A 27,320-nucleotide genomic window follows, 5' to 3' on the forward strand; every position below is an offset into this window, starting at 1 on the left:
AGATGTTCACATTTTCAATAGGTTACAGGTTAACACGTAAAATCAGAAGCTTTTTTTAAAGATTGTGATAAAAATAAATAAGGAAGTTGAGGTTTATTGCATTTTACGTTTCAACCTCATTCGTGTTCACTTATAGAAAAGATGCGGAAGTTTGAACATTTGAAACTGGTCTGTCAACATCGAGGAAGAGTTATAGGTGAGATTTACGGAGTGAAACAGATTAGAAGTGATTTAAACAACCGGAGCTGCCTAATCTCAAATAATATGCAGCAAAGTAGAAGTTATATTTAGTCAGGATAAAGAAACATGGTTCCCAGTAAGGGAGACTACTAACAACAAACTACTGGCTTCCTTCATACACACATACACAACAAGCCCACGCATTCCTGATTTCTATAGCCTTAGGTGTTGCGGGATCGCAGAGCACATCGCTCCCCGAATTGCAGTCGATTCCTCGAGCCTGAATCGGATACAAGTAAAAGTTGCGCAAGAAGCGCAGATTCTGCTTATACTTAACTGCGTGTGCCTGCGATCTTGTGCTGTGACTGACAGGCGGAGAAGTGACCCAGGGCACGGGCCGGGTGGATCGCGTGCGCCAGCGACAGTTCAACGGCCGCACCGCGAGCTTGGGCTCGCGCTTCTTCCCCATCTCCACCCCCCCACCCAGAGCCGGAGCGAACGGCCTCCCTCACCCCTCCCCGCCACTGGCGGGCTGACTGACTGACTGACGGAAGGAAGACAGATGAAGTCATGAACTCTCTTCTCCGCTGAGTGCTCCTTCATTGAAGTTGCGTCTTCACCTTCCCCACCCCTATCGTATGTTTTATATATAAAAAAAAAGTTTATTCCCCCGCTCTTATTTTGTCTGTGCGCGGGCTGTGAGCATGATGGCGGCGGAAGTCGGGAATGAATGCCTGCTGGCTGTGACTGTGGCGGCTCCAGGCGGAGATGGAGAGACGGTTACTTTCCAGTCTCCGCCGCAGAAAGAATCGGAATTGGGCTCACCCCGGCCTCTTGAGTCCGAATCATCATCTTCACCACCTCCGGCCCCGGCCTTGGTCCCGCTCCTCTCGGACCCTGTTGTTGGCGCTGTTGTTGCTGCAACGCCGGTCTCCGGCGCCCCTGCCCTCCCCTTGCCCCCAGACGAAGTGGATTCTTTCGACGGCCATGAGTTTGAAGAGGAAGAAGTGGAGATTCCGCTGACGGCTCCTCCGACCAACCAGTGAGTAATGACGAAAGGCCCATGAATTTGTGTGAGCACTGGTGGGGGAGAGGGAGAAGGAGGGTGGGAAGGTTCCCGAGAACAAAGAACGAGAGCCGCGGCCCTGTTATCACACCTGGATCCGAGCAGTTGTAAACACAAAACTAATTGAAAGAAGACGTTAAAAACTGCCAGCAACAAAAGTGTAAATTCATAGTTCAGTTATAGTCGGGAATACATTTTCTTGCTTTTATTCAATCCATGCAGATTGTAGTTTAAATGTCCGAGACTTTCAAAATTACCTCCTTGCTGAACAATACATATGTGATTTTTTTGGTGCTGTAGATGCTGAAATAATCTTGGTTGCAAATTCTTCCGAGTCTTGTAAAGTTGTTAGCAGGTATCAGAAGTGTGCAGTGTAACTGTTGGAGGAGACCGGGACCACTAGAATTTTTTAAACCTTTTTTGGTCTTGTACATCTCGTACATTTCGTTGATTACTGTTCAGTGATATTGCTTGAATTATGACTTTAAATTCTCGTCTTGTGCAGTCGTTTCAGTTGGGAGAATTCTCACTTAATTTGTGACAGCGAGGTGGTTGGGGGGGGGGGGGTGGGGAGAGGGTGGCGGCGGTGTTTGGGATAGTCGTAATATTGAACCTGTACTTTCAGCGAACGGTTTTGACAGGGATTGTGTCTTATTGTCTTTATCGAATAGATTTGGTCAGGAAAATGCAGGCCAGCATTACTGTCAGAGCGGGACCCGGTGAGCGTTACAGGATATCATCGGTCTTGCCTAAACTGCTGCAGTATTAGCACTTGGTGCGACTTCAGTGGTGTTAAGTAGTAAACTCCAAGATACTGGCTCAGCGGCGATGATGAAACAGTTATGTGTCTAAGCCTGAATGGTGCCTGACTTGGAGGAGAACATGGAGATGATGGGAACGAAAAAGCATGTTACTTATTTTATATTGGCTCTCCTTTGTGACCTGGTAGCCTATTTGGTAACTATCTGTCAATGGTTTTCAGGAAACACAAGTTTAATTTTAACAGTTCAAATGAATTAATGTTTTTGAGGTGGGCAGGGATGTGGTTGAATTTCCAGACAAAGTTGTTGGATTATTAGTAAAAATGAGCATGCATGGAATTGGAAGTAACCTTATAACAGGGGTTGACAATTAGGAGGTAGGAGACAGTAGAAATAAATGGTAATGCAAAAGCAAAATACTGCAAATGCTAGAAATCTGAAAAACAGAAAATGTTAGAAATACTCAGATCAGGCAGCATTTGTGGGGAGACAGAGTTAATGTTTCAGGTTGATGACCTTCAGAACTCAGCCACTTAATTAGCAGGCACATTAAGTTGCATAGATGGGAGCAGGATGTCACAAAAGGTGAGTCAGATTAAGTGATTGGACAAAACTCTGGTAGATTAAATTCAATGTGGGGACGTGTGAGAAGCATAGGGATCTCGGTGTCCAGATACACTGAACACCTGAACAACTGAAAGTGCACAGGGGTAGAAAAAGTAATTAAAAAGCTACTAGAATGTTAGCCTTTTACTTCAATGTGGTTGGAATACAAAAGGGGAGGAAGTGATGCTTCAATTATACAAAACTTTGGTCCAATCCATCTGAAGTACTGCATTCAGTTTCAGGCAGAAAACGTTAAGAACAGCACAGAATCATTAGAATGATAGGGGATAAAGGATAAATTATCTGGATAGGTTACATAAACATTTCTTGTATTCCCTTGTGTTTATTGTTAAAGGGATTCAATAGGTTAGATGCAGAGAAAGTATTTCACCTGGTCCAGGAATCCAGAACTAAGGGGCACAGTCTTAAAATTAGAGCCAGGTTATTCAGGAGTGAAATTAGAAAGCAGTTTTTCACACAAAAGATAATAAAAATATGAACTCTTTTCCCCCAAAAGGCTGTGAATGCTGGGTCAACTGAATTTTTTAAGACTTGAGATCTAAATTTTTGTTAAGGCTGTTAAGGGATATGGATCAAAGGCTGATAAATAGAGTTGAGGTACAGATCAGTCACAATTTGATTAAATGGTGGAACAGGCTCAAAGGGTTGACGGGCCTCCTTATCTTTTCTGTGTTCCAGCTGTGAAGCAAGCTAAAACACTTTTATTCGCAGCACTGCAAAATTCCCTAACCACTTTTTTCACCCTGAGGATGCTCCTCCCCACGCTGACTCAACAACTTGCACTTATGTCACATCTTTTAATGTAGAAAGGCCGGAGAATATTTGAGCAAGGCCATGAAGGAACACAGAAAATTGCTTTCCTGAACCTATTGCTACTGACAGAAACCAGCACCTCTCTTTCGTCATCAGCAACTTGTATTTATACAGCACCTTTTAGCATAATATGTCCCACAGTGCTTCACAGGATCATTATAAAACAAAATTTGATACAGAGCCACGTGAGATATTGGGGTGGATGACCAATAGGTAGGTATTGAGGAAAGAGAGGTTTAGAGAGGGAATTCCAGAGCTTAGGGTTTTGGAAGCTAAAGGCAAAGCCACCAATGGTGGCGTGATTAAACTTGGGGATGCTCAAGAAGCCAGAGTTAGAGGAGCACATATTTCTGAGGGTTATGGGGCTGGAGGAGGTTTGGGATAAGGAGGGGTGAGGCCATGGCGGAATTAGAAAACGGCAATAAGAATTTTAAAATCGAGGCATTGTTTAACTGTAAGCCAGTGAGTGCAAGGGTAATGGGTGAATAGGACTTGGTGCGAGTTAGGACGCAGACAGCAGCGTTTTGGGTGACCTCAATTTAACGGACAGTAGAACTTGGGAGGATGGCCAGGATTGCAGTGGAATAGTCAGGTCTGGAGGTAGTAAAGGCACGGATGAGGGTTTCAGCAGCACACGAGCTGAGGCAAGGGCAGAGTCAGGTGATGCTACAGACGTGGAAGTAGGCAGTCTTGGTGTGAAATTCTGGTCGGAAGTCGTCTCATGGTCAAATATGACACCAAGGTTGTGAACAGTCTGTTTCGGCCTCAAATATTTGCCAGGGATAAAGATGCAGTCAGTGGCTAGGGTACAGAATTTGTAATGGGCTCTGAAGACAACGGCTTCAGTCTTCCTAATATTTAATTGCAACTGAATGTCGGACAATTTAGAGACAGTGGAGGAGTTGAGAAAGGTGGTGGTGAAGTAATGCTGGGTGTCATCAGCAAATTAATGCTGTGTTTTCGGATGATGATGCTGAGGGGCAGCATGCAGATGAGAAATGGGAGGGGCCCAAGTATAGATTCTTGGGGGACACTAGAGGTAACAGTATGGGAGCAGGAAGAGAAGCCATTGCAGGGTGAGGGTTAGAATATGATTAGACAGATGAGAAGACGAAAATCTTGGTCAAATAGGTAGATTTTAAAGAATGTCCTAAAGGAGATTGAGTGGCGAAGAGGTGCTTAGGTTTAGGGAAGGAATTCCAAAGCTTGAGGCCTAGATGGCTGAAGGCATGATCAAGGTGGGGGAATGGGGATGGAGGAGAAGAGATGCATAACAGACCAGAGTTTTAAGCAATGCAGAGGTTTTGGAGGGCTGGAGCAGGTTATAGAGATTGGAAGGGGCAAGGCTATGGAGGGATTTAAACACGGATGATCATTTTAAAATCGAGGCATTGGTGAACCTGAAGCTAATGTACCCACCAACCTTGTGCTTGCTAACCTACAAGTAAGGACATGGGCAGCAAAGTTTTGGATGAGCCACTAATACAAAAGCAAAATACTGCAGATGCTTCAAATCTGAAACAAAAGTGGAAATACTCAGCAGGTCAGGCAGCATCTGTGGCGAGAAAAACAGTTAATGTTTCAGGTCCGAGTGATATGGAGGCAGAAGTATGTGGTTTTTGTGATGGATTTGAAGTTGGAGCTCAGCTCAGCTTGGTCAAATAGGCTACCAACATTGTGAACAGTCTGGTTCAGCCTGAGACAATGGCCAGGGGAGGGGATTAAATCGGTGTCTAGGGAATGAATTTTGAGTTAGTGACCGAAGACAGTGGCTTCGCCCTTCTCCATGTTTACTTGGATGAAGTCTCAGCTCATTCAGAACTGGATGTCAGATGAGCAGTCTGACAATACAGAAGCAATAGAGGGGTTGAGAAAGGCAGTGATGAGGTCGAGCTGGGTGACTTCATCGTCCAGTGGAACTTGGCATTGTGTCTTCAGATAATGTTGCCAAGGGACAACATGTAGGTGAGAAATAGGAGGGGTCAAGGATAGACCCCAGAGGCAACTGTCCAGGGGTGCAAAGAGAACCTGTTGCAAGTGATGTCTTAGTTAGGTAGGAGCAGAACTAGGCAAAGGCAATCCCCTCAACTGGAGGTGAAGAATTGGAGGAGGTGGATTTGGTCAATTGTGACAAAGGGTGCAGACAGGCCAAGAAGGATGAGGAGGGATGGTGCACTATGGTCACAGTCGCAAAGGATGCCATTTATGAATTTGATTAGGGTAGTTTAAGTGCTGTAATGGATGGAAATCTCATTTTTAAAATTCTTTCATGGGATGTGGGTGTTGCTGGCAAGGGCAGCATTTGAGATTAGAGAAGATTAAGCCTAGAGTTGTGGGAGGATGGGCATGGAGTTGGGAGGCAACTACACATTCAAGGACTTTGAAGGTGGGATTGTAGTTTGCAAAGATTGGGGTGAAGTGTGTGATTTTGAGGAGGGGGTGAAATGGAAGATCTGAAAAGGAGGGGGCATTGGTTGAGAGGAACAGTTTACAATATCAGTTGGTATGGGTGCAAGGAATGGAAGTTGGATGGTCAGCAGTGTAGTGGGAATAGGGTTGATATGCACTACCAACCTTATGAATCATTTTTTTATTTGTGGGAGTGAAAAAAGGCAAGGCATAAAATAGTAGAGCTAAGTTAATTTTTTTCTTTTTTTTTTGTAAAGCCCACAATTGGTAAGATGTTGCAGATTGGTAGATAGGTAAGTTGGATAAACTACAGATAGCAGTAGTGTGGAATTAAGGGGCCACGTGGGTTAATCATGTTGGGAGGCTTATCGTAGGGTTTGGGAGTTGGGGCTTGTTTTTGATTCTATGTCAAAGAAACAGCTGTTCTCCAATTGCAGTAAAATTGAGCATGCTATTATTAATATTTTAGCTGTGAAACTTGACTGAAATAAAGATTTGAGAATTCAGTTATCAATGTGTTTCATAGGCTGCTGGAGGGGAAAAAGTGAAGAAATTCTTAAATCCTCATAGAATGAGGGGAGACACCTTTTCTGCTTCAACTTGGAAACTTGGTACATTTTGGAAAATTCTGAAAACTGTATATGCTCAAGTTGCAAACCTGTGATTAGTCCTTTCAGCTGTTCTGTGAAAGAATATCCAGTTAAAGCCCCATGGAGATAGGCTGGGCACTTGAAATAAAAACGTTAATGTATTAAAAACAATCCAGTGGGAAACTTTAATTGCATGTGTTATCTTTTGATTTGTATTTCGTTTAAAATTATATTTTGACATTTTAAATACTGAGGATTTTTTCAATAAGCATTTCACTGATGCAATTGATTCACTTTTTAAAATTCTCTGAAAACAGACATGTTGTTGAAGCTTTTCATCTTGCACTCATCAGGACAATCCGCAAGAATAACCAATGTAAGGGAAAACAACAACTTATACTGCATGAGAAGAGAGGAGTGCTGATTGGTTGGCAAGTGAACTTGGATTGGTAGATGTGTTGCCATGGAGAATGCACCAGTTTACGGTGACTGACTGTTAACTGCCACCATAAACTGATGCATTCCCCATGACAACACCTCTACCAATCTGAGTTCACTTGCCAACCAATCAGCACTGTCTTCACATGCAATATAAGTTGTTGTTTTCCCTTACATTGGTTATTCTTGTCCATTGTCCTGATGAGTGCAAGATGAAAAGCTTCAACATGTCTCTATTTTCAGCAATACTCAAGTTCTGTATTGCGAAATGACTTTTTAAAATTCCTTTTTTTATTGATCTGACTAGTCGTTCAAGGTTGGTTGGTTCATAAGTCCTATTAATTTATCTTGACTGTGTTCTAGCTAGCTGCTTCCTCACTTGATATTTTCTCCACCTCTTCAATTCTGATTGGCTCAAAGTAAAACAGCAGAAAATCATTTTTTGCCTTCGCATACTTTCATTAATATTTAATTAAAGGCCTGAGTGTGTCTCAAGACTTGGCTTTTGGACTTGATATGAATCTGTTGGACTGCAGGATCTCTCTTTTTGGCTTGGCTTGGCACAATGTTCAGTTTCCCTGGCTATATCAGTAACACTTTTGTCAAATGGTAAAATGCTTCTGTTAGCCTGTAACAATATTATTATCCAGTTTATTTGAAGAAAAGCTAGAGGATGAATTTTGGTGCAACTTGTGTTTTGTGTTTTGTTTTTAAACGCATGTGACTTGTGCCTGTCTGGAGGGAGGTGTTGACTGGCAAAGAGTCATTTTGTGGAAAGAGGGCAAGTTTGAAGTTTCACATCCTCCCACATTGGTGACTGGGCTTGGATACAAAGTTAGTAATAGCTGTCTTTGTCAAACATCTTCCTATGTCTTCACTCAGAACTTACATATGTACATTGATTTCCTGGCTATATTGGCATATATAACAACTCTGATCATTTTAATTTTATTTTTATAAATGCATAAAGAGTAACAGGATAACTTAAAAAGAGTAGGGCCTACTTGGGACCAGAACGGTAACCTGTGTGTGGAGGCAGAGGATATGGGTAGAGTTCTTAATGGATGTTTTGCTTCTTACAAGAGAGAGGGACGGTACAGACTTTGCAATTAGGGAGCAGGAATGTGAGCTATTAGATGAAATTAACATAATGAGTGAGTAACTATTAAGGGGTTTATCAACTTTGAAAATGGATAAATCTCCAGGCCTGGATGAAATGTATCCTAGGCTGTTAAGGGAAATAAGAGAAGACGTGGCGGAGGCTGTGACCGTCATTTTCCAATTCTCTCTGGCTACAGGTGTGGTGCAGGAGGACTGGAGGCAAGCTTAAGTCATACCATTGTTTAAAAAGGGAGAGACTAAGTAACTACAGGCCAGTCAGCCTAACCTTGATGATGGGAAAATTATTGGGAAAAATTCTGAGGGGTAGGATAAATATTCATTTAGAAAGACACATATTAATCAAAGACAGCAGGGATTTGTTACAGCAAGGTTGTGTCTGACTAGCATGATTGACCCTGCTCAAAAATTAAGTGAAGGCAGTGCATTTGATGTGGTCTATATGGATTTTAAGCAAGGCATTTGATCCCACATGGCAGACTGGTGAAGAAAATAAAAGCCCATGGGATCCAAGGCAAAGTGGCAGGTTGGATCCAAAATTGGCTCTGAGGCAGGAAGCAAAGGCTAATGGTTGGTGGGTGTTTTTGAGACTGGAAGGCTGTTTTCAGTGGGGTTCTGCAGGGCTCAGAGCTTGGTCCTTGTTTTTTGTGGTGTAGATCAATGATTTGGCCCTGAATGTAAGGGGTATTGTTATGGCCACATGGAGAGGGTTTTGGGTGGTTCAACTCCCACCTGACCACAGCAAATTATTTTTTTTTGTTACTGGGGTATAACCGCTTTGTTTATTTGACAAATAAAACACAGCGCCAGGTTTTCTTGTTGGTTTAAAACAGAAAATCAGTTATTTATTGAGCAGTATTCCTTATCCTGAAATAGTTGCAACTGCATCCACACACACACACACAAGACAGATAGAGAGGAAAAGGGATAAGTGGATGTAAGTGGGGATAGATTTCGAGGAGTCACGGTAAACCTGTTGAATTCTTTCGGAAGTCAAGTTCTAGTTGGTTGCAGGCCTGAGGTGTGTGTAGGTTTCTCTCTTGGCTGAAAGATCAGTTGAAGACAGTAGATCACTTCTAATTCACTGCTGCTTCAGTAAAGATGTAGAATTCTACAGCAGGGGGCATGCTGGGTTTTTCCCAGCCCCTAAGCAATCTTCTTTCTGGCTGTATCTCTATCTCTCTTCTAGGAACATAGCAACATAGGAGCAGGCGTAGGCCATTGAGCCCATTGAACCTGCTCCACGGTTCAATTAGATAGTGACCGACCATCTACGCCATTTTCCCGTGTTATTTCCATATCCCTTGACGTCATTGGTATCCAGATATCCATCGATTTTTGTCTTGAACATGCTCAATGATTGAGCTTCCACAGCCCTCTGGGGTAGAGAAATCCAAAGATTCACCATCCTCCGAGTGAAGAAATTCCTCGTCATCCCTTAAATGGCCAACCCCTTATTCTGAGACTATGCCCCCAGGTTCTAGAGTCACCAGCCAGGGGAAACACCCTATCTACATCCACCCTGTCACGCCCTGTAAGAATTTTGTAAGTTTCAATGAGATCACCTTTCATTCTTCGAAACTTTCACAGGCCCAGTTTCCTCAATCTCTCTTCAAGACAATCCACCATATGAACATACGAGTTAGGAGCAGGAGTAGGCCACTGGGGCCCTTGAGCCTGCTCCGCCATTCAAGAAGTTCATGGCTGAACTGATTACTCCACATTACCACCTACCCCCGATAACCTTTCACCCCCTTGCTTATCAGGAATCTATCTACTGCTGCCTTAAACATATTCAAAGACTCTGCTTCCACCGCCTTTTGAGGAAGAGAGTTCCAAAGAGTCACGACCCTCTGAGAGAAAATAATTTCTCCTCTTCTCTCTTAAACGGGTGACCCCTTATTTTTAAACAGTGACCTCTGCTTCTAGATTCTTCCACAAAGTGAAACATCCTTTCCACATCCACCCTGTCAAGACCCCTCAAGATCTTATATGTTTCAAACAAGTCACCTCTTACTCTTCTAAATTCCAGTGGATGCAAGTTCAGCCTGTCCAATGTTTCCTCGTAAGAAAGCCCCCCCATTCCAGGTGTGAGTCTAGTAAACCTTCTCTGAACTGCTTCCAATGCAGTTACATCCTTTCTTAAATAAGGAGATCAGTACTGTACACAGTACTCCAGATGTGGTCTCACCAATGCCCTATATAGCTGAAGTATAACCTCCCTACTTTTGTATTCAATTCCCCTCGCGATAAACAATAACATTCTATTTGTTTGCCTAATTATGTACTGTACCTGCATGCTAACCTTTTGCGATTCATGCATTAGGACACTCAGATCCTTCTGCATCTCTGAGCTCTGCAATCTCTCACCATTTAAATAATATGCTTTTTTATTCTTCCTGCCAAAATGGACAACTATGTATTTTTGCCCACTCACTTAACCTATCTATATCCCTTTGTAGCCTCCTTATGTCCTCTTCACAACTTACTTTCCTACCTATCTTTGTGTCATCAGCAAATTTAGCAACCATACCTTCAGTCCCTTCATCTAAGTCATTTATTTAAATTGTAAAAAGTTGAGGCTCCAGCACAGATCCCTGTGGCACACCACTCATTACATCTTGCCAAACAGAATAAGACCCATTTATGCCTACTTTTTGTTTCCTGTTAGCTAACCAATCTTCTGTCCATGCCAATATGTTGCCCCCTACAACATGAGCTTTTATTTTTTGCAATAACCTTTGTGGCACCTTATCAAGTGTCTTCTGGAAATCTAAGTACAATACATCCACTGGTTTCCTTTCATCCACAGCACATGTAACTCCCTCAAAGAACTCCAGTAAATTGATTAAACACGATTTCCCTTTCACAAAATCATGTTGATTCTGCCTGATTACCTTCAATTTTTCTAAGTGCCCTGCTATAACGTCTTATATTTTCCCTATGACATATTAAGCTAACTGGCCTGTAGTTTTCATAAGAATGTAAGAACTTGGAGCAGGAGTAGGCAATTCAGCCCCTCGAGCCAGCTGTTGCTCCTATCTGATCTCATCTCGGCCTCAACTCCACTTTCCTGCCCGTTCTCCATAACCCTTCAACCCATTATTAATTAAAAATCTGTCTATCTCCTCCTCAAATTTACTCAATGTCCCGGCATCCACCGCACTCTCTGGGATAGTGAATTCCACAGACTCACAACCCTTTGAGAGAAGTAATTTCTCCTCATCTCTGTCTTAAATCTGCTGCCCCTTATCCTAAAACTATGACCTCTAGCTCTAGATTTCCCACAAGAGGAAACATCCTTTCTACGTCTACTTTGTTAATCCCCTTAATCATCTTCTATACCTCAATTAGATCTCCTCTCATTCTTCTAAACTTTAGAGAGTAAAGGTCTAAACTGCTCAATCTCTCTTTATAAGACAAACCCCTCATCTCTGGAATCAATCTAGTGAACCTCCTCTGAACTGCCTCCAATGCAACTACATCCTTCCTCAAGTAAGGGGGACCAAAACTGTACGCAGTACTCCAGGTGCGGTCTCATTAATGCCTTGTACATTTGTAGCAACACTTCCCTCTTTTATACTCTATTCCTTTAGCAATAATTGCCAAAATTCCATTGCCTTCCTTATTACCTGCTGCACCTGCATACTAGTTTTCTGCGATTCCTGCACGAGGACACCCAGATCCCTCTGCACCGAAGCACTCTGAAGTTTCTCTCCATTTAGATAATTTGCCTTTCTATTCTTCCGACCAAAATGGATAACCTCACACTTATCCATGTTAAACTGAATCTGCCAAATTTTGGCCTGTTCACCTAACCTATCCATATCCATTTGTAAATTTCTTATTTTCTCTTGCAACTTACTATCCCACCTATTTTAGTGTCAACTGCAAATTTGGCTATAGTACCTTCTATTCCTGCATCCAAGTCATTAATATAGATTGTAAATAGTTGGGGCCTGAGGACTGAACCCTGTGGTACCCCACTAGTTACATCTTGCCAACCAGAAAAAGACCCATTTATGCCGACTCTCTGTTTTCTGTTGGTTAGCCAATCCTCTATCCAAGCTAATAAAATTGCCCCTAACCCCATGTGATCTTACCTTGTGTATTAATCTTTTGTGCGGCACCTTATCACATGCCTTCTGGAAGTTCAGATATACTATATCTACAGGATCCCCATTATCCACTCTGCTTGTTACATCTTTACAGAACTCTAGCAAATTAGTCAAACACGATTTACCCTTCATAAAACCATGCTGACTCTGATGGATTGAGTTTTGACTTTCTAAATGTCTTGTAATGTCTTGTAATCCTTTATAATGGATTCTAACAATTTCCCAGTGACAGATGTTAAACTAACTGGTCTATAGTTTTCTGCTTTCTGTCCCCCTCCCTTTTTGAATAAAGGAATTGCGTTAGCTATTTTCCAGTCTAGCGGAAGCTTCCCCAAATCTAGGGAATTTTGGAAAATTAAAACTAATGCATCAACTATCACTAGCCACTTCGTTTAAGACCCTAGGAAATAGTGAGAGTTCAGAGCCAACATGTATCCGTTACAGTGGCGCAGTGGTTAGCACCGCAGCCTCTCGGCTCCAGCGACCCGGGTTCAATTCTGGGTACTGCCTGTGTGGAGTTTGCAAGTTCTCCCTGTGTCTGCGTGGGTTTTCGCCGGGTACTCCGGTTTCCTCCCACCACCAAAAGACTTGCAGGTTGATAGGTAAATTGGCCATTCTAAATTCCCCCTAGTATAGGTAGGTGGTAGGGGAATAGAGGGACAGTTGGGGATGTGGTAGGAATATGGGGTTAGTGTAGGATTAGTATAAATGGGTGGTTGATGGTCGGCACAGACTCGGTGGGCCAAAGGGCCTGTTTCAGTGCTGTATCTCTAAATAAAATAAATAAATAAAAGGTGAAGGGTAGGACCAACAAGTCCAGGGAACCCTGGATATCAAGGGATATAGAGGATTAGATCAGGGGAAAAAAAAGGAGGCTTATGGCAGATTCAGAGTGCTGAAAACAGCGGAGGCCCTAGAGGAGTATAGAAAGTGAGGGGAGCCGGAGGATATAGGTGAGATTTTAAATGATTACTTTTCATGTGTGTTCACTATGGAGAAGGACGACGTAGGTGTAGAGATCAGGGAAGGGGATTGTGATATACTTGAATATATTAGTATTGAAGGGGAGGAAGTATTAGCTGTTTTAGCGGGCTTAAAAGTGTATAAATCCCCAGGCCCAGATGAGATGTATCCCAGGCTGTTATGTGAGGCAAGTGAGGAGATAGGGGCTCTGACACAAATATTCAAATCCTCTCTGGCCACTGGAGAGGTACCAGATGACTGGATGACAGCGAATGGTACTATTATTCATGAAAGGTAGCAAGGATACACCAGTTAATTACAGGTTAGTGAGTCTAACATCAGTGGTTGGAAACTATTGGAAAGATTCTGAGGGACAGGATTAATCTCCACTTGGAGAGGCAGGGATTAATCAGGGATAATCAGCATGGCTTTGTCAGGGGGCGATCGTGTCTAACTAACTTGATTGAATTTTTTGAGGACATGACCAGCTGTGTAGATGAGGGTAAAGCAGTTGATGTAGTCTACATGGACTTCAGTAAGGTTTTTGATAAGGTCCCGCATGGGAGATTGGGTAAGAAGGGAAGAGTCCATGGGATCCAGGGCAATTTGGCAAATTGGATCCAAAATTGGCTTAGTGGCAGGAGGCAGAGGGTGATGGTCTTTTGCGAGTGGAAGCCTGTGGCCAGTGGTGTATCACAGGAATCGGTGCTGGGACCCTTGCTGTTTGTAGTGTACATTTAATGATTTAGATGTGAATATAGGAAGTATGATCAGTAAATTCGCAGATGACATGAAAATTGGTGGTGTTGTACATAGTGAGGAGGAAAGCCTTAGCTTACAGGAAGATATAGGTGGGCTGGTAAGATGGGTGGAGCAGTGGCAAATGGAATTTAATCCTGAGAAGTGTGAGGTGATGCATTTTGGGAGGACTAACAAGGCAAAAGAATATACAATGGATGGTAGGACCCTAGGAAGTGCACAAGGTTGGCAGGACCTTGAGGTACTTGTCCATAGATCACTGAAGGCAGCAGCACAGGTAGGTAAGGTGGTTAGGAAGGCATATGGGACACTTGCCTTTATTAGCAGAGGCATAGAATATAACAGCTGGGAGGTTATGATGGAGCTGTATAAAACGCTAGTTAGGCCACAGCTGGAGTACTGTGTACAGTTCTGGTCACCACACGATAGGAAGGATGTGATTGCACTGGAGAGGGTGCAGAGGAGATTCACCAGGATGTTGCCTGAACTGGAGCATTTCAGCTATGGAGAGAGACTGGATAGGCTAGGGTTGTTTTCCTTAGAGCAGAGAAGGCTGAGGGGGGACATGATTGAGGTATACAAAATTATGAGGGGCATGGATAGATTAGATGGGAAGAAACCTTTTCCCTTAGCGGAGGGGTCAATAACCAGGGGGCATAGAATTAAAGGAAGGGGCAGGAGGTTTAGAGGAGATTTCAGGAAAAATGTTTTCACCCAGAGGGTGTTTGGAATCTGGAACGCACTGCCTGAAGAGGTGGTAGAGGCAGGAACCATCACAACATTTAAGAAATATTTAGATGAGCACTTGAAATACTGTAGCATTGGTGCTTGATGGACGGCACGGACATGATGGGCTGAAGGGCCTGTTTCTGTACTGAATAACTCTGACTCTACGACTATGAAGTCCATCTGGACCTGGGGACTTGTCAGCTCACAGCTCCAACAATTTGTTCAGTACCACTTCCCCGGTGATTGTAATTTTCTTGAGTTCCTCCCTCCCTTCCATTTCCTGACTTGTAGCTAATTCTGGGATGTTACTTGTATCCTCTATAGTGAAGACTGATGCAAAATACCTGTTGAATTCATCTGCTATCTCCTTTATTAACCATTATTAATTCCCCAGAATCACTTTCTCTCAGACCAATATTCACTTTGCTAACTCGTTTCTTTTTAAAATATCTATAGAAACACTTACTATCTGTCTTTATATTTCTAGCTAGCTTTCTCTCATACTCTAATTTTACCTTTGTTATCAATCTTTTAGTCAGTCTTTGCTGTTTTTTTTATATTCTGTCCAATCTTCTGACCTGCCACCAAACTTTGCGCAATTATATGCTTTTTCTTTAAGTTTGATACCATCTTTAAAACTGTTTTAGTTAAACACAGATGGTGGGTCCCTCCCCCCCTTTGGAATTTTTCTTTCTCATTGAAATGTATCTATTCTGTGTATTCTGAAATATTTCCTTAAATGTCTGCCCACTACATCTCTATTAACCTATTCCTTAACCTAATTTGCCAGTTTACTTTAGCTAGCTCTGCTTTCATGTCCTCATAATTACCCTTATTTAAGTTTAAAATACTGGTCTTGGACCTACTCTTCACTACTGAATGTAAAAGTCAAACATATTCTGATCGCTGCTCCCTAGGGGTGCCTTAACTATGAGGTCGTTAATTAATCCTATCTCGTTGCACAATACCAGGTCTAGTATAGCCTGCTGTCTGGTTGGCTCCAGAATGTACTGTTCCAAGAAATTATCCCAAAAACATTCTATGTACTCCTCATCTAGGCTACCTCTTGCCCATCTGATTTTTCCAGTCTATATGTAGGTGAAAATCCCTCATGATTATTGTCGTACCTTTCTGACAGGCTGCCATTGTTTCTTCCTTTATACCCCAACCTACAGTGTGGTTAACGTTAGGTGGCCTGTACACCACTTCCACAAGTGACTTTTTAGCCTTTATGATTTCTCATCTCCACTCAAACTGCTTCTACATCCTGGTTTCTTGAACTATTGTGCGAATACCATCATTAATTATCAGTGCCTCCTTTTCCTAGCTTCCTGTCCTTCCTAAATGACACGTACCCTTCAATATTCAGGTCCCAATCCATGTCATCCTGCAGCCATGTTTCTGTAATGGCTGTCAGATCATATTTATTTCTATTTGCGCTCTCAGTTCACCTGTTTTGTTTCGAATACTATGTGCATTCAGATGCAGAGCCTTTATTTTTGTCCCTTTATTAGTTTTGTAACCTCTAGTCTTATCAGTTGATTTACTCTTAGATTTGTATGCTCTGTCCCTTCCTGTCTGTCTATTTACCATTTCACATATTAATACCTTCCTCTCTTGCCTTGTCTCTACTCCTTGTTTTACTATATGTTCCCAAATTTGATCCCTTGCCCCCACTATTCAGTTTAAAACTGTGTCTACTTCTCTAGTTATGCGACTCGCTAGAACACTGGCTCCAGCATGATTTCGGTGTAGACTGTCCCAGCCATACCGCCCCCACTTCCTCCAGTACTGGTGCCAGTGCCCCATGAATCGGAACCCACTTCTACCCCACCAGTCTTTGAGCCACGCATTAATTTCTCTTATCTTATTTGCTCTATGTCAGTTTGCATGTGGCTCAGGTAATAATCCAGAGATTATTGCCTTTGAGGTTCTTAATTTAATGCCTAATTCCTCATACTGACTATGCAGAACCTCTTTCCTAGTCCTGCTTATGTCGTTGGTACCAACATGAAGCATGATGACTGGATCTTCCCCCACCCGCTATAAGTTCCTCTCCAGCCCTGAGCAGATGTCCTGAACCCTGGCACTGGGCAGGCAACACAGCTGTCTGGACTCTTGCTCTTTGCTGCAGAGAACAGTGCCCATCCCCCTCACTATATACTGTCGCCTACTACTACTGCATTCCTTTTTTCACCCTCCACTTGAATGGCTTCCTGCACCATTGTGCCATGGTCAGGTTGCTCATCCACCCTGCAGCCCCACTCTCACCCAAACAATCTGAAAGAACTTCAGACCTGTTGGACAATTGCAAAGGCTGAGACTCCTGCCCTCTGGGTCCCCTTACCTGCAGCTGTACTTTCCTGTCCCTGACCAAATCAGAAGACCCTATCCTAAGGGGTGTGACCGCATCCTGGTACAAAGTGTCCAGGTAACCTTCCCCCTCCCTAATGTGTCAGTGTCTGCAGCTCGGCCTCCAGCTCAATGACTGAGCCAAAGCTCTTCGAGCTGCAAGCACTTACTGCAGACGTGTTTGCCCTGGATCTCACTGGTGACCAGGAGCTCCCACGTGCTGCAGCTGTGACACATCACCTGTCCTGCCATCCTTAATGTGTTTCAATTAACTACTTAATTATTTCATTCAATTATTCATTTTATTTTCCTTTTTTATTTGTTTTATTAAGCTTGCCACTAGCTCCTTTACTATTTTAAATGCTCGGATTAGAATAGACATTAACCACTAACTAGATGCTCACCAAACGGGTAGCTTCTTCCCCAACCAATCACCTACCTGCTTGCCTGTGATGTCACACTTGATTTTCTTTGAATGAGCTCATTCCATTGAACTGGATCAGATAGGTTAGAGGATAACCTTTCCCAGCTTTCCACACCCTTTTTGAAGTCCAGCCTCTCCCCACTCTTCGCGCTCTTTTTGAAGTGAAGCCTCTCCCGGCGCTCTTTTTAAACTGGATTAATCTGGTGAATCTCCATGCACTTCTTTTTCTATGGCAAGCATATCCTTCCTTAGCTGAGGAGACCAAAACTGCACACACTACTCCGTGTGGTCTCTCCAAGACTCTATATAATTCCAGCAAGACTTCTTGATTCCAGTACTTAAAACTCCTTGTGATGAAGGACAATGTACTATTTGCCTTCCTAATTGCTTGTTGCACCTGCATGCTAGCTTTTCGTGACTCAAGAATACTGACACCCAGGTCCCTTTTGGACATCAACACTTCCCAACCCCTCTCCATTTAAAAAAATTTGTCTTTGTTATTTTCCTACAAAAGTGGATAACTTCATACTTATTCACATTATATTCCATCTGCCATGTTCTTGCTCATTCACTTAGCCTGTCCAAGTCCCCTTGAAGCCTCCTTACATCTTCCTCACAACTTGCATTCCCACCTAGTTTTGTCATCAAATTTGGAAATATTACCTTTGGTCCCCATATCTATATCATTGATGTAGATTGCGAACAGCTCTGACCCCAGCACTGATCCTTGCAGTACCCCACTAGTAACAACCTGCCACCCTGAAAATCATCCATTTATTCCTACTCTCTTTTCTGTCTGTTAGCCAATCCCATGTGCTCTAATTTTGTTCACTAGCCTGTGTTGGGCCTAATCTGAAAATCCAAATCCAACCTTTAAGGTCAAAAATGGTTTCACACCTTTGTCTCTTGGGAGATGTGGATCTCACTCCCCCTGGTGACTAACAATGGCCCAGGGTGTGACTACTTCATGCCACCTTTGTTTCAGAAGAACCCATTCCATTCAGGAATGTTTCAGGATGGGTGTAATTGATCCCTCCCAGCTCAAAAGGTTGTAAAGTCAAACTGTCCCTGTCACCTTAGGTGGCCACTTTTAGCAGCATTGTCCATTTAAAAAAAAAACGATAGTCAATTTTTATAACTTTTCAGTTTTGTTCTGTATATTTTCATCACACTTCTTGCATGCGTTAGAGTCGGATTAAGAAGTTTGCAGATGATACAAAAACTGGCTGTGTGGTTGATCATGAAGAAGAAAGCTGTAGATTGCAGGAAAATATCAATGGACTGGTCAGGTAGGTGGAACGGTTGCAAATGGAGTTCAGTCTGTCGAGGTGTGAGGTAATGCATTTGGGGAAGGCTAACAAGGCAAGGGAAAACACAATAAATGCTAGGATACTAAGAGGTGTAGAGGGACCTGGGAGTGCATGTCCACACATCCCGGAAAGTGGCCAAAAAGGCATATGAGATACTTGCCTTTATTAGAAAAGGCATAGAATATAAGAGCAGGGAGGTTTTGCTGGAACTGCATAAACAGCTGGAGTACTGCATGCAGTTCTGGTCACCGCACTGTCGGAAAGATGAGTGCACTAGTGATACAGAGGAGATTTACAAGGATGTTGCCTGGAATGGAGAATTTTAGTTATGATTGAAGATTGGATAGGCTAGGGTTTCGAGGGGATTCGGCGGGGGGGAATCTTTCCACCCAGAGGGTGGTGGGGATTTGGAACTCGCTGCCTGAAAGGATGGTAGAGACAGAAACCCTCTTAAGATTTAAAAAGTACTCGGATATGCACTTGAAGTGCCATAACCTACAAAGCTACAGACCGAGACGGAAAGTGGGATTAACCTGGATGGGTACTTGTTGGCCAGCACTGACACAATGGGCTGATTGGCCTCCTACCATGCTGTACATTTTTATAACATATAGTTCAAAGTCATGGGTAAGCCTTATGGCGAGCCTTTTGCTGAAAAGAATGGCCTCTGGTTTCTTCTGAAAGGGAAGGAGAGGTATACACTAGCAAATCATTACTGTAGTGTTTCTGGGTCTAAATGGACTTCCTCCAATATTGTAATATTGGCCCATTTGTTGCACAGGTAGAACGAGATCATCTTTGTGGTCAGTTGAGACCCTTTTTGTATTCAAGGAAGTTGTGTAAATATAATTTAGGGACAGCAAAAAGCAGTGTGCCCAACGAGACATGCCTGGTGATAGAAGGTTGGAATTAAGTCAATTCTGGTAAACTCGCACAGTATCTGAGCCAGGCCCATTCATGGCATTCCAGGGCACTGTTGATGATTGGCCAGCCAGCCTGACTTGCATGAGACCTGGAGGGGCGGACCTGTTGCTGGAAGCTGGGGTTCTTCCTACTTGGCTGTAGATGAGTAGGGCTTTAGGTTTAAATTATGAGGATAGATTGCATAGACTAGACTTGTACTCCCTTGAATATGGAAGATCAAGAAGTGATTTACTTGCAATTTAAGATGATCAACGGAGTTGACGGGTTAGAGAGAAACTATATTTCCTCTATTTGGGAGTCCAGATCAAGGGACATAACTTTAAAGTTAGAGCTCAGCCGTTCAGGAAGCACTTCACACAAATAGTAGTGGAAATATGAAACTCTCATCTCCCCACCCCCTGACAAAAAAAAGCTGAGATTTGATCAATTGAAAATTTAAAAACTAATATTGATTATTAGACAAGGGTATTGAGGGTTGTGGAACTAAGGCAGGGAGATGGAATTGAGCTCCAGATCTACCATGGGACTAATGAATGGCGGAACAGGTTTGAGGGTCTGAATGGCATACTCCTTTTCCTATAACCCTTTATAGCAAAGACCAAAAGGGTACATTGGTCGTCACTGGACAAGCAAAGGTTAGCTTATCAGCAGTCTATGCGAGTACACTGTGTGATTTTAGCCGCTTAAACTTCAGCTGTATCCCTCTGGGTTCCCAGCAATTTAGTAAGCTATGGCTCTTGCCAACATGTTCCCTAAACATTCTGGGTAAATAGGTGTTTACTATTGGGGAGAATGTGTGTTCTGTATCAGACAAAAAAAAAATCTGCTTGTGTTGATTCTTGGCAGGTGGTGGGTTTCAAGATGTATCTGACACTCATCTGACTTTTTAAGTTTTTAAAAAAAAAAAACCTTGTGCATCCCAGTGTGAAGATCAACATGCTGTGATGATTCATGGGCCTTGCCCACCCCTTAAATTGATAAAAGGATTGAAATGGCATGCACTTGAAGAGGGTAAATTCAAAACTAATCTGTGAAAACATTTCGGTGAGCAAGTGGTGAATCTATGCAACAGTCTTCCTCGGGAGGCAGTGGAAGTAGGAAGTATTTATTTATTGAAATGCAAATTAGGTAGATTTTGTTCAGAATGTAATATTTTGAAATATAGTGAGAATTTTCAGAGATAGGAAATATAGTGAGTATGTTTGAGAGAAACAAATGATTATGGTTCCCAAAGCATTTCACCACTAGTGAGTTTTCCTTGCCCCATATCTGCATCTATTGTATACTAATTGATAGAGGTAGATTGCCATGATTAGTCATCAACTCCATTATTGTCACAGTGTGTGATTACGAGGATGGTCGATGGTGAACTAGATGGACCTTGGTCTTTTTCTGTCTCGTAGTTCTTGTGTTCCTGTTTGGTATCCCAATCAAGCTATGTTCATAGTTGCAAAATATTGTGGATGCTGGAAATCTGAAATATAGACAGGAAATGCTGAAAACACTCAGCAGGTTGTGCAGCATCAGTGGATAGAGAAACAGTTAACTTTTCAAGTCAATGACCTTTCATCAGAACTGGCAAAATTGGAGATTTTAAGCAAGTACAGAATTGGGAAATGGGGAAGGAAAGAGCAAAAGGGTATGTTTGTGATAGTGTGGACGGCAGGAGTGATTAAATGACAAGGGATGGTGGTGTACGGCAAAAGAGGATGGTAATGGAAATCAAAAGACCCAAACGATTGGGTCCAGAGTGCTGTAAATGGCCGTTACCAACTGTACCCTGGCAGAACCATTACCAACAGCTGCTGCCTGAAAATACTGGGAGCAGTGGTTATGATCTGAAAATGTTGAATTCAATTTTGAGTCCAGAGGCTGTGAAGTGCCTAAGCAGAAGATGAGGTACTGTTCCTTGAGCTTACTTTTGAGCTTCATTAGAACAGCATAGGAGGCCGAGGTCGGAGTGGGGCATAGAATTAAATGCCAATGTTAATAGCTATTTTCTTCTAAGTTCTAAATGTGCTATAGATAATTATCTTGATATTTTTTCATGGGGCTTTGTCACCTGCCCTGCATTGTTTCCTTCTATTGATGACCCCATTTGTCATTGAATTTCACCCACTGTTGCTGATTCTGCTTTTCCTTCATGTTACTATTTTGTCAACCTCCAGTTTTCTTGCAGTACAATGATTAAACTTCTTCTATATCTCAATCTTCATGCTCCATGAAAATCTTTTTCCAGCTTCTTCTTGCTAATATGCCTCACATGCTATAGGAATTTATCCAAACTAGATTTGTTTCTACCAAACTATGCCCTTAATGTGACCCTTAAATTTGCAAAAAAACATAATTTGGACTGCATTACACATGACCTTGGTCTAGTCCAAGAGCTAGTACAATAGCACTTTTTATATCCCAGCTTTAGTAAATTTTACATTTTCTGCAATTTCTTAACTTTCAGAACCAGGCCCTACAGCTTCTAGAATTTTATAGGAAGGTTAAGTATAGTCTTAAATAAAAGCAAAATACTGCAGCTGCTGGAAATCTGAAATAAAAAGAAGAAATGCTGGAAATACTCAGCAGGTCTGGCAACATCTGTGGACAGAGAAGCAGAGTTAACATTTCAAGTCAGTGACCTTTCATCAGAACTGGCAAAGGTTAGAAATGTAATAGGTTTTAAGCAAATAAAGTGGGGGTGGGGCAAGAAATAACAAAAAAGGTGTTGATAGGACAGAGGGTCACAGAGAATAACTGACCAGAAGGTCATGGAGTAAAGGCAAAGGGTGTGTTAAAAGACAAAGCATTAGTGCAGAGAGGGTGTTAATGGACAGAAAAATGAACAGCCCTGGCCCAAAGCATAAACATGAAAAAAAAGTGGGCAGGTAAATGGTTAAATAAAAAAGAATGATGAAACAAACTAAAATAAAGAAAAAGAAAAAATGACTACAGATAAAAAGGGGGACCTGTCATGCTCTGAAATTATTGAACTCAATGTTCAGTGCGGCAGGCTGTAGTGTGCCTAATCGGTAAATGAGATGCTGTTCCTCGAGCTGGCGTTGATGTATGCTGGAACACTGCAGCAAGCCCAGGACAGATATGTGGACATGAGAGCGGGGGAGGGGAGCGTTAAAATGGCAAGCAACCGGACGCTCGGGGTCGTGCTTTCGAACTGAGCGGAGGTGATCCGCAAAGTGCTCACCCAATCTGTGTTTGGTCTCCCCAATGTAGAGGAGACTGCATTGTGAGCATTGAATACAGTATACTAAATTGAAAGGAGTGCAAGTAAATCACTGCTTCACCTGAAAGGAGTGTTTGGGGCCTTGGATAGTGAGGAGAGAGGAGGTAAAAGGGCAGATATTACACCACCTGCGATTGCATGAGAAGGTGCCTTGGGAAGGGGACGAGGTGTTGGGGGTAATGAAGGAGTGGACCAGAGAGTCGTGGAGGGAACAGTCCCTTCGGTATGCTGACGGGAGGGGAAGATGCATTTGGTAGCGGCATCACGCTGGACGAGGTGGAAATGGAGGATGATCCTTTGGATGTGGAGGCTGGTGGGGTGGAAAGTGAGGACAAGGGGACCCCTGTTGCGGTTTTGGGAGTGAGGAGAAGGGGTGAGGGTAGAGGTGCGGGAAATGGGCCAGACACAGTTGAGGGCCCTGTCAACCACAGTGGGGGGTTTTCTTCTGTTGAGGAAAAGGTAAGGCATATCAGAAGTGGAAGGTTTTCTCATCAGAACAGAAGCATCGGAGATGGAGAAACTGGGAGAATGGAATGGAGTCCTTACAGGAGGTAGGGTGTGAAGAAGTGTAGTCGAGGTAGCTGTGGGAGTCGGTGGGCTTATAATGAATATTAGTAGTCAGGCTATCCCCAGAGATAGAGACCGAAAAGTCAGGGAAGGGAAGTGTCGGAGATGGACCATGTAAAGGTGAGAAGGATGGAAATTGGAAGCAAAGTTGCCAACTGTTTTTTCATGTTTGTGCTTTGGGCCAGGGCTGTTCATTTTTCTGTCAATTAACACCCTCTCTGCACGAACGCTTTGTCTTTCAGTGCACCATTAACATACAGTTTGCCTTTGCCCCATGACCTTCTGGTCAGTTATTCTCTTGTGACCCTCTGTCCTATCAACACCTTCCCTTTTGTTATCTCTTGCCCCACCCCTGATTTATTTGCTTAAAACCTATTACATTTCTAACATTTGCCATAGCTATGTCTTGGCCCCAAAATGCAGGGCTAATCTAACCTGGCAGCTTCCAATCAATCATCAAAATGTTGCAAGAAGCAATCAATAGTGCTAACAAGCAACAAATACTCACCAATACCTGCTTCTCAGCTCAGTTCAGGTTCTGCCAGAACTATTCTGCCTCTGACCTTGTTACAGTCTTGAAAGTGACAAGGTCATGAGTTGACTGCACAGGGGAGGTGAGAGTAACTGCTGTTGGCATCAGGGCAGCTTTTGACCAAATGTGGCACCACAGAAGTTAATTGGAAAATTGGAAATTGAAAACAGTGACTGATGTGAGATGCACACGATAATGCCTTAGTTGTCAGAAACCAATCATCGCTGCACCAGGACATCACTAGTAGATAATCAGGGCAACATACTCACCCCAACTATCTTCAGCTGATGCATTGGCGACCTCCCTTTTATAACAACATTAACAGTGTGGCTATTTGCTTATTATTCTATGCTGTTTAGCTTCATTCACAACACCTCTGATACTGAAGCTACCCATGCCAGCCTACATCAGAAGCTGGACAACATCCAGGTTTGGGCTGACAAATGGCAGTTAACAGTTGTGGCATTTAAATACTGAGTATTGATCATCTCGAACAAAAGATCTAAATTCCTTTGACTTTCAAAGTTATCACATTTAATGGGTATTTGGATATGCCCTTGAAGTGCCGTATCATACAAGGCTACTGTCCAAGAGCTGGAAAGTGGGAATCGCCTGGATGGCTACTTGTCGGCTATTAGGACCGACCGCTCCAGTCAAATTCCCCCAATCATAATATACGATTCTGGTTGTGGTAGGAGAAACACACTGTTAGGCAATCTGTGGAGCGACAGGATGGAATTAACATATCATTTTAAACCTTTCGAAATTGAAGAAAGACCCAGACAAATTGTACCATCTATTAGCCCCCGAATGAGGCTAACCAAACCAGGTGTCTATAAATCAATAAATTAACTCTTTAATTAGAAGAACTAAATTATTAAACACTATGAAGATATAAACAACATTTAAAATAGAAAAAATTATAGTCCTTGCAAATTTACAGTCCAATGTTGCTTGATGTGTTCCCAGTCATCAGATCCGGGGGAAAAAAGTTCTTCCACAGTAGAACTGTCAGTAGTCTAACTTCAGCAGTCGGTGATGCTTTCCTTCTCCAGCGAATTTCAACAATTATCGACTTGCAAACATTTTCAATAGAATCAAGCTGACTTTAGAGTTTTTGAGGGATAAAAGATTGTCACAGTCTAACTTCCCTTTCTTCAATTTAAATTACCAGAGATCTCTGTTTTGGCTTGACTTTTTTTAGAATTTTGAGAGATAATAATTAAACAGACTAAAATCCTTTTCCTTCAGTTTAAATGTTTGAGAGCTCTGTTTCCAGGTGCTGTCATCACAGCTGTCTGTTTGTGTCTCCTCTGTATCTGTGTTCTGTTAGTCTGTTCAGTCTTCAACTAAAAAGCCAGTTCAAAATTGAATTGTAACAAATGTATCGCTTAATACTCACTCCCAGTGTCTGTATATATGGTAACGAAAATGCACCCTTTGAATCGCAGTCTCCAAATGGCTGTTTCTAAGGCGATGAAAATGCACCTTCCTATAACTCCTGAGGCTTGTTGGTTCTTAAAGCAATACTAATCTTATAAAGCCTTAAAGGCAAACCACATATTCCCGGGCAAAAAAACTACAGGACCATGACACGGCTGACGCTGGTATGATGGGCTGAATGGCTTCCTGCCATGCTGTAAATTTCAATGATAATGCCAGAGATCTGTAATTTTTGTTGCCACTCATCCTCCTCTTGTGTTAGTTTTATTAACCTTGTACATATGTTTTTTCGTTGTACTATTCTATGCATATTTCTCCCTGCTGAAAAACTTTAAACTATTTAATAGTAGTGATACAGTTATGTAGTTTTTACTTATGTTTGATTAAACAGTTTTTAATCTTAAATTTCACTCTTCAATGTTCTCAGCTCTTGAAGACTTCTGGAAACTGCTGATGGACAGATATTTGTCTGAAACAATTCTCAGTTTCCATTAGTTTGACAAAGAACAGGCAATCCTAGGTGTTGCCCTATATTGAGACACCTTTCCTGATGAGGCTCAGCAGGGGGTTTATAGACCATCTACTTGAGAATGATAGCACACTGGTCAGTCTGTTGGCTTGGTTGTAGTTGGATCCTGTTCAAACATGACACCAGAGATTTCATTGGAACAAAGGAACTTATGAATTAGGAGCAGGAGTAGGCCACTCAGCCCCTTGAGCCTGCTCCGCCATTCAAAAAGATCATGGCTGATCTGATTGTTACCTCAACTACACATTCCCGCCTACCCCGCAATAGCCTTTCACCCCTTGCTTATCAAGAACCTATCTACCTCTGCCTTAAAAGTATTCAAAGACTCTGCTACCACTGCTTTTTGAGGAAGAGCGTTGCAAAGATGTATGACCCTCTGGAAAAAAAAATTCTCCTCATCTGTCTTAAATGGACAATTTCACAATTTCCCACATTATAATCCATTTGCCAGATTTTTGCCCACTCACTTAACCTATCTATATCCCTAATTTATGTCTTCACAGCTTACTTTCCTACCTATCTTTGTGTCATCAGCAAATTTAGCAACCATACCCGCAGTCCCTTCATCTAAGTCATTGATATAAATTGTAAAAAGTTGAGGCCTCAGCAGTGATCCCTGTGGCACACTACTCATTACATCTTGCCAACCATAAAATGACCCATGTACGCCTACTCTCTCTTTTCTGTTAGCTAGCCGATCATCTTTTCAAGTCAAAAAGTTACCCCTACACCATGAGCTTTTATTTTCCGCAATAACCTTTTGATGTGGCGCCTTATCCGATGCCTTCTGGAAATCCAAGTACAGTACATTCACCGGTTCCCCTTTATTTACAGCACTTCTTCAAAGAACTCCATTAAATTGTTAAACATGATTTCCCTTTCACCAAACCATGTTGCTTCTGCCTGATTACCTTCAATTTTTCTAAGTGCCCTGTGAGAACATCATTAATAATATCTAACATTTTCCCTATGACAGATGTTAAGCTAACCGGTCTGAGGTTCCTGCTTTCTGTCTGTCTCCCTTTTTGAATAAAGGAGTTACATTGGAAAATAGCCAATCTAATGGAACCTTCCCTGAATCTAGGGAATTTTGGAACATTAAAACCAATGCATCAACTATCTCACTAGCCACTTCTTTTAAAAACCTAGGATGAAGTCCATCAGGTCCCAGGGACCTGTCAGCCCGCAGCTCCAACAATTTGTTCAGTGCTACTTCCCTGGTGATTGTAATTTTCTTGAGTTCCTCCCTCCCTTCCATTTCCTGATTTACAACTTTTCTGGGATGTTACTTGTATCCTCTGTGGCGAAGACCAATGCAAACTACCTGTTCAATTCATCTGTCATCTCCTTATCTTCCCTTATTAATTCCTTAGACTCACTTTCTATATGACCGCTCACTTTATTAACTTTTTTCTTTTTTAAATATCTATAG

The 27,320-nt window shown here is 42.4% G+C and overlaps 1 protein-coding gene across 1 annotated transcript in view; it reads left to right on the plus strand.

The window, feature by feature from the left end:
• Positions 1 to 459: 459 nt before the first annotated feature.
• rasa1a (RAS p21 protein activator (GTPase activating protein) 1a) overlaps positions 460 to 27,320 on the plus strand; it is a 268,303-nt gene continuing 241,442 nt past the window's right edge. Inside the window, exon 1 of the mRNA XM_068029646.1 lies at positions 460 to 1,222. Coding sequence (XP_067885747.1) covers positions 885 to 1,222 — 338 coding nt within the window. The 5' untranslated portion in view covers positions 460 to 884. The remainder of the gene's footprint in view (positions 1,223 to 27,320) is intronic.

This window comes from Heterodontus francisci, chromosome 4 (assembly GCF_036365525.1).
Source record: "Heterodontus francisci isolate sHetFra1 chromosome 4, sHetFra1.hap1, whole genome shotgun sequence".
Taxonomy (NCBI): domain Eukaryota; kingdom Metazoa; phylum Chordata; class Chondrichthyes; order Heterodontiformes; family Heterodontidae; genus Heterodontus; species Heterodontus francisci.